The sequence below is a fragment of the Frieseomelitta varia genome, unplaced genomic scaffold (genome assembly GCF_011392965.1).
Source record: "Frieseomelitta varia isolate USP_RPSP 00005682 unplaced genomic scaffold, Fvar_1.2 scaffold_468, whole genome shotgun sequence".
Classification (NCBI taxonomy): domain Eukaryota; kingdom Metazoa; phylum Arthropoda; class Insecta; order Hymenoptera; family Apidae; genus Frieseomelitta; species Frieseomelitta varia.
The window spans coordinates 279768-287852 of record NW_025110221.1 but is presented as its reverse complement, the minus strand read 5'-3'; the positions used below and the strand labels follow the sequence as shown (position 1 = coordinate 287852).

At 39.2% G+C, this 8085-nt stretch overlaps 1 protein-coding gene across 8 annotated transcripts in view; it reads right to left on the bottom strand.

The window, feature by feature from the left end:
• Positions 1–1136: 1136 nt before the first annotated feature.
• LOC122532735 (kinesin-like protein KIF13A) overlaps positions 1137–8085 on the bottom strand; it is a 104996-nt gene continuing 98047 nt past the window's right edge. For 2 of the 8 annotated variants that reach the window (XM_043661764.1, XM_043661770.1), the window contains exons 10-21: positions 7925–8067; positions 7239–7586; positions 6616–6792; positions 6026–6548; positions 5676–5897; positions 5322–5588; positions 5066–5248; positions 4793–4984; positions 4416–4709; positions 4148–4323; positions 3602–3770; positions 1288–3025 (exon numbers count right to left, since the gene is read on the bottom strand). In XM_043661764.1, coding sequence (XP_043517699.1) covers positions 2913–3025; positions 3602–3770; positions 4148–4323; positions 4416–4709; positions 4793–4984; positions 5066–5248; positions 5322–5588; positions 5676–5897; positions 6026–6548; positions 6616–6792; positions 7239–7586; positions 7925–8067 — 2807 coding nt within the window. In that variant the 3' untranslated portion in view covers positions 1288–2912. Of the gene's footprint in view, positions 1187–1287; positions 3771–4147; positions 4324–4415; positions 4710–4792; positions 4985–5065; positions 5249–5321; positions 5589–5675; positions 5898–6025; positions 6549–6615; positions 6793–7238; positions 7587–7924; positions 8068–8085 lie in introns of those variants that run through there. The other 6 variants (XM_043661769.1, XM_043661771.1, XM_043661767.1 and 3 more) reach the window with 6 other exon arrangements.

Below are 8085 nucleotides of genomic sequence, written 5' to 3'. Positions count from 1 at the left end.
AAAAAAAAAAAAAAAGAAGGAAATTAAATAAAAAAAAAAAGAAGAAACAGAACTATAGATATTATCTCTATTCTAGTGAGAAGAACGTTTGCGAAAAGAATCGTTTATAATATATATATATATATCCATGCTTCTCGACAGCACGACTCGTGAATATGCATCATAGAGATATAGAATCATAGTGGTGATGCACATAGGAGTGCTACGGTGAAACATGATATTTCTACGCGTGGTGTGGTGATCGCTGCGGGCCAGGCGCCGTATAAAAACAGAATCTCTTTCGTTCTTTCGTTCTCCTTGCTTGCAAATGCGTTAGCCAGCGTGAGCTTTTTTTTTTTTTCGTCAAGCGTCGATCGTGACAGCAGCAGGCAAATCATCGTCAGCGTGAGAAACAGTGCGAATCGAAGAGGAAGCGATCCAACGAACAGGTAGAGACACACACACACACACATACATGTACACACAAGAGGACTGCATTCGCATGCGACAGTAAGATTGGAACACTGCAAAAGAAAAAGAGAAAGAAAAGGAAAAAGGAACAGCGATGCATAGACGAAGAAGGCAAAGGTTTTTTTTTTCAGAGGCAATTCTCAGAGCCGGAGTTTCGACTACTCTAATTCTAATTGAATTACAATCTATTGATAAGTTATCTTTTAAGATAAAGAAAGTTGCTTTTCACGATTGAAATCGGTTGGAAATTGTCATTGTCAGGCAATATGTAGAGGCAAGATAACACTACTTGTGATCTTGTCAGTGAAATTACAGGAGCAATGTTAAATACTGAATTAATAAATATTATAATAAATATAATATAATTAATATAATTATAATCAGGAATAATAAATGTAATAGAATTAATTAGTTTCAAATAAACGAATGAAAATACAAATTTAAATAAAGTAAATCACTTCCAGCTCTGAATATTGCTAGAATTGCAAAAAAACGCGACAAATCAAAACTATATATACATATATAAATATATATATAAATATGTAAAAAAATAAATATATATATATGTATAAGGCGTACTAAAAGAACTAAAAAAACAAAAACAACAAGACAGACTCAACCACTCACGAGACATATGTATATATATATATATGCTAAATCGTCACTGCCTGTTAGGGCATCAAATATCAATCAAATATCAATCAAGACTCCATTTTACCTGAGTTCAGAATGGAGCCTTGCGTGGGCCGAAATAGTTGTAGAAGTAGTAGACGTAGTGTTATATAAACAGAGGAACAGAGACATAAATAATTGCGTATTATTCGTTATAATCGCTTGGACTCGTTCTCGTGGTTAATTTTTTTTTTTTTTTGCTACAAAATTCGCTAAATTATCTTAACGAGGCTCTCGTTAATCGATATTCGTTATTAAAGAGGCTCTGTAACAAGTGGTGGAGCTTTTTCTTTTTTTCTTTTTTTTTTTTTTCGCTGCTAAAAACGCTATTAATATAAAGGCGGATCTGAAGTAAGAAGAAAAAAAAAAAAACAGTGGGTCATTTCTCCTTTTACCATGCTCAACTCTCTCGCGTGAGTTAGTGTTAGTTAGCTCACGTGGTTGACGTAACTCGTTATCATCTAGAGAAGCTTCGACAAATTATGTACGTATTGCTAAATTATAGTAGGGGAGGAAAAAATTGTGCGTAAAAGTTGAACATAGCGTGGTGACATAACAGTATGATAATAGAAGCTGTAAATAGAGTAAAAGTACGAAGTTCCAAAGTGTGTGGTGGTAATTCGCTAAAAGGGGGGGGGGGAGGGAGAAATCTGTTTTATCAAACACTGTTAAGGAAGGGTGATCAGTCGGTTAGTCGTGTTTTGTTCTAAGTGACTGATTTGTCAGCCGTTCCCTTCTACCGTGTCTTTTTCTTTTTTAACAAGATTCATTTGATCTCCGCAAGATGTTACGTTGATTAATTATACTGCAAGCAATTTTTCCTGCAATTTCACAATTTTACACGAAATGGAACTTGGAATAAAATTTTCCATCAAATACCTGCTGAAAGTGTCATTAAAATATTGCTGCAAATATCATGTATATCAAGAGAACTAAATATTCAAAAAAAGGAGAAGATACTGTTTGTGAATGAACGTAGAGAGGAGATCGAAGATTTTATTCGAAACAGACACGATAAAAAGGAAATGCTAACGATGGATGACATGAAATCTCAATAATAAAAAGACGAAAAAAAAAAAAAGGAAAAAAAAGGAAACGGTCGAAATGATTATCTTTCGTTATAGTCAGAAACAACATATCCAATACCAAAGGAAGACATAACAGTGGAACTTTAAGAACAATCAAAAAACTAGGGCAAATCGTATAAAGTGACTATATCATGGCAAGGTGGTATATATATATATATAAATATGTATAATATTTAAAAAAAAAAAACACTGCATAAGCCACATTTCATATAGATGAATGAATAGACTTTTCGTCGGGTATATATTATTCAAGAAAGCGAAAAACTCAAGGCAACGAGAAGTGAAATCTTAGAACGTAAGTCGTTATGTATTATTTCTAAGACTAAAGTCATCAAAAACCCAAGTGCCATATTTTATCAAAGCGTTATATATATATATTGAATATTATAATTCAAATATTGTGATTTATAAGCAAACTAAGATGTCGGCATTCAATCAAATGATGAATTCGCATAAGATTGTAGATTCATAAAAGTTTCTAAACATAAAAAGAAAGGAAAAAAGAGAAAGAGAAAACAAAAAAAAATAAGGAGAGAGAGAGAAAATCAAAGTTCAGTTCGTTCAAACTTTCAATGTAAAGTAGCAATCCATTTAGCGTAAAAACTCTGCGCCCAATGTAGCAAGCTCCGTGTCGATCGTTGAGCAGCGTTAACAAAGTGAAACGAAAAACAATAATAATACTCGTTCGCATAAAAGAATCAGCTACGCCTTCGTCGAAACGCATTGTGGCAAAAAAACTGCTTGCTTGCGCAGCGAAAGAACAAATTGAAAGATTGTCTTGCAATAGATCTTGGAATTACCTTTTTGCTGGCGTGCTTATGGCAGTACCGTTGGATATCGACAAAAGTTATTATGAACAACAGTAACGTGTTAATTCCATTGCCATCACGTAATTGGAAAGGAAAATTTAAAAAAGAGGAAATTACAAGTGACATGTGCGATCGGCATTGTACCGAATGTCGATAAAATGGATTACTACAAAATGAACGATGAACTAATGAGAATGAGAAAATGAATTGTGATGAGTGATACTATTTTCTGTGTGAATAATAATAAAAGAAAAAAAAAAAAAAGAATCTTTCGTTTATGGTTATTCTTCTAACTTAGAGTTAGAAAGCCAATCGAAACCTCTTTTGGTCTTCTTCTATGATTTCATAAGTTTACGTTTTTCCTTTCAAACCTTTTTTTCTTTTTCTTTTTTTACTCCTCCAACAATGTTAAACGTTAAACGTAATGTATGTACAATTATTCGATGTACTTTCAGTTGTCGCTTAGGATGTGCAATTAAGAAATCATAGAACGTATGATTCGCCGAATATCTGTCGTTTGTTGGAAATGTTTCACTGGAAAGATAGTACTGTAGCGAAAACGAGAACGGAAAGTTTGCTTACCGATTCCGAACGGTTTAGCTGGCGCAGAAACGAAGTTCTCGTCGTTTCTGGCGTGACTCGCGGACGCACGTCGCGAATGAAGCAGCCCATTCAACTCGGTGTTGAGATCAGTCACGCTTTCGGAACGCGTCACGTTCAAAGAGTCCATCGAGGTGTCGGATCTCATGATCTGCAAGCAGTCGACGACGCGTTATGCTACTGTTCTCTCAGTAGAGCATTGTGTACATTTAACTGCACAGCCCGTCCAAAATCAATCAACCCTGCCCTCTTTTATGCTCTTTGCTATTTAAAAAAATTTTCTTCCTGTCTTGCAGCATGTGTTTGTTTGCATGGCCAAATGATTCTGGACGAACCGTGACAATTTTGAGAAGATGACAGAATAGAAAACAACAACTGAAACAAATTACAAAGCAAATGTGATATTGAAACGAGAAAATTCAGAAATATGAAAAATATTTGAACTTGAAAAGAAGAACAGAGTAAAGGATACCAACTACAGGAGAATACAGAAATTAAGAAAGAAAAACAAATTAAACTAAAGCATACAGTGCGTCCGAGACGGCGGAGAGGCAGTAGTACCTGCGAGAAGTTGGGTACGCTTGCTGTCTTGCGCATAAGTGGTTGACCCTGTGCCTGCAGCAGTTCCTTCACAGCGACGTTCTGTCGTAACCGGTCTAGAGTCAAGATACTTTCCACTGCAGACACGCCGCGTGTATATTTTTCTGTGCAAACATCAGACACGTGAGTTTGTTGTGCACGTTGATCTTGGATATACAAAATTCCCATAAAAGTATTGTTGAAAACGTTGGCTCACCGATGTAAGTTTCACCATCACACAAGCTATTGTCCTCACCGCTGGCAGCTATCTGTGCCAGGCTCTCGCGATCCTCCAGTTCCTCGCTAGCCTTTGGTATATTGGACACGACCTCGTAAGTGACGCCAGTTTGAGTCAAACAGTCGGTACGAACGATTCTCTTGAAGATACGGTCCGTGATACTTTGTCGCTTGTAGATGTTCAGGGCCAGCCGTTTACGCAGCACAAGGTCCATCGGCGCCGGATGCGACAGGCGTACCGTCGTTTTCAAAATTAAAAAAACCCGCTCGTTCGCTGAAACACACCCGCGCTATCGAATCGAGAGTTTTGAACGTTATAAACATTATATACTTTTGGCATCGTGTGTGTCATTTTACCATCAGTGACTTTGTTCAGGTGTATGTTGTCGTGTATACTGGAATCCCAAGCGGCGATAGCGCACACGTCTTTCTCTATGCGACGAATTATGGGTAAATTGTAAAACTTATTGCCATGCTCTTTTGGTAAGATCGAGTTCAACCCGGTTACGGAGACTTCCTCTCCCGACTGGTGGGTTGAAAGATCATCCGCTGTAAACACGTACAGACAATTTTATAAACGAAAGTAGCTCAGGAGTAAATGTAAACTTGAAAAGTATAAAAAGAATTTACCGTTGAGATCAAGAAACAGAACAGGGATGTGTGGCTCCATGCCTAAAGGAGGATTCCAGTCAGCGGGTGCACCAGGAATACCCGATCCCGCTGCAGGGACCAACACAGCGTTTCTCTCCTCCGTCAGGCTGACCCACTGATCCACGAGGCTTTGCTCTCGCTCTATGTCCTGCTCAGTTTTGTCTGAGACAGAAAAATTATTACTGTGTCGAAGTCCAACGATCCATCACAAGATTGAGACAAGACCAAAGTATACCTTGTTTGTTGATAAGTTTCTGTATCTGTTGATCCAAGTACTGCCTCCTTCTCATCAACGCCTCGCTCCATTTCTCCCTCAGTATGCTCAAGTCCTCATCCTGATAACTGTCCAACGGGATTTGGAGACGATTCCTCACAGACACGCTGCCAACCGCTATGTTCAATATCGACTGGCAAATAATGGGCAATGTCCCTGAATTTTGTACTGGTTTCACTCGAACTTGTATCCGTCGTTGTTGCCCTTGACGTAATTGATAAATACCGCCTGAACAAGAAAGAAATACTCGTAGGTATTTTATTATATAGCATACAATTGTTTAGTTATTATTATAGAAGTAAATGTGTAACGTGCCTGTCCACGTATCTTGTTTTATAACCACATCCACTGGCGAATATTCTCCTTGTTCGTTCAGTTCCTGAATCTCTACCCAGAGTTCGATTTTCCGCGTTAACTCTGACCATCGATCAGCCAGAGATCTGGCCTTGGCAAGTTGTTGCTCGACTTCCCAGCCTGGCTTGCTTCGGGAAAATCCGGCACTTCGGTGTCCCCAAACTTCTATGCTTAAGGCCCCTTCTACGAATGAAAATGTGTGTTTAGTGACACAGTATTTGGAAGAAGTTTTGATAGTTTTTCAACTCCAATCCAATAGTATATAATATATTGATTACGGCAAACTACTCACTGAAATCTTTGTTACTCACCACTACAGTGTTCGATAAACTCCTCCGTTATGGGCACGGTAAAATCTTTCGTGTGATTGAACTTGAACACCAGAGAGTCCCTCTGCCCTGTCTGGCAGTTCGAGTTCAACTGCTCGGAATTGTCAATGGCCGGGACCACTATGGGGTCCGGGTGCCCGCAGAACATGTACTGACAAAATACAAAATGGCTGAGTGACAGTGGCAAACCAGTTGCTTGTTTGATGGTCACGCGGCACGTGATAAAGCTCGAGCCGGAGTAATCCTCCGGCTCTGACGAGGTCGAGTCAGCCGACGACTCCGACGCCGCCTCGCAGATACGATCCTGAGGGAAGTGGCCAGATATGCGGCTAATCTCGACCTGCAGTCGTCCAGCGACTTCACCTTGTTGACTGATAATCGGCGTGTGGTAATCTAACCGAACGTCGTGAAACAGAACCTCTAAGAAAACATTCGCCACACCGATGAGATTGTGATTCTCCTGTGACTCGTAGAACGGGTCTTGGGTCTTCCCGGGCACTTCGTCCTGTAATTTATTATACACATCAATCTCGGATATCAGACAATGTTAGACAACTGGACAACGAGCGTACCTTAATGGCAGGCAATCGTTGACAATTATTGGGATCCTTTCTGTCCTCGTACATATCCCGCATGTCGACTAGCTTGTTTTCTAACTTCTCCATGGACCATACTTGGCTGCCCATATTCGTCCTCTTCACCAGAATCGCTGGCTCGCTGACGAAGGCGCCCCGCTGGAAAAATACACTCTGCATGTCGAAGAGTGTACATGCGTGAAAACGGAACGAGCACAAATGAATAAACGCAACGAAAAATATGAATGAAAAAGTAAAACAAGAACAAAATGAATGAAATCAATAAATCAAAGAAAAATATGAATGAAAGAGTAAAACAAGAACAAGAACGTATGATAATTGTAAAATTATAGAGAAGACAGAACCAAGATAGAAGACCAACGAATGACAAAAATATACAAAAACAGTAGAATTATACCACAAATTAAGAGAAGACAAAATTAAGATGAAAAATCAACGAAACGTGGAAAGCTTCCAAAGAAGAGACAACTTGTTTAAATCTCAGATTCTCTGGAAGTTACAAGCGGCTATTTTAAAGGGCCAGAACTTTGACTGCATCTCACATAATGCAATTACTTCAGAGTGTGTAAGCTTGTAACAAGAGTGTCAGCATATATTACCTTCCTGTTTGGACTCAAATTGTTTGGTGGAATTTGCAAAGTGACGCTAAATTTCGTTTGCTTCCCCATCTCTTCCGCCAAGAAGTTCGCCTCCTGCACCAACGCGTTCGCCTTCAAGATGTCCGCTTTCAACTGACCCAAACTCCTCTTGAACATCTCGTCCCTTTCTTGGGCCCACTTCTCCACTCGCATCTGCGTGGTGGGCGTGCAAGCAGGAAGCTTACTGCTCTGACTACCTCGCAGAGGGTCGTACGGTACGTAAGGGGAATAGGGCGTCGACGGGGACAATATATTGCGAAGTTGCTGGAACTGCCGCTCGTACTCTTGTCTTTGTTTCTCTAACGCGACCTAAAAAAATAGAGGTACGACCTGATAAGATAAAAGTAGACAAAGATTTATGGTAATTTTATTTAAAAGTACATCACATTCAGTCTTATCGTATACAAGGTGTCCCATTTTAATCTACAAATGCTATTCGACATTTAAAGAACGTCTCAAATGCATTTTAAAAAAAAAAAAAAAAAAAAAAAAAGAAATGCGTTTAAAAATTAAAATGGGACATCCAGTGTATGTGAATGATTCTGGATAAGAGGTACAGTGGTCCCTTAATTATAACAACTTGCGGCAAACGTCAAGATGTGCCACACAGTCAAATTGACCTCCTCAGTTGAAGAAAATTTCAATACCTGTTTATCTTCCTCGTGCTGCTTTTCGAGTCTGGCAATGGCTCTCTGAATAGGGTCGTTCGACAGCTCGTTAAGCATCAGTTCTTCTCGCGCGAAGTTGTAATCGATATTCTGCGCTGGCGTCTGAGGCTCGCTGTTGATCGCTGTAAACGTAGAGACAC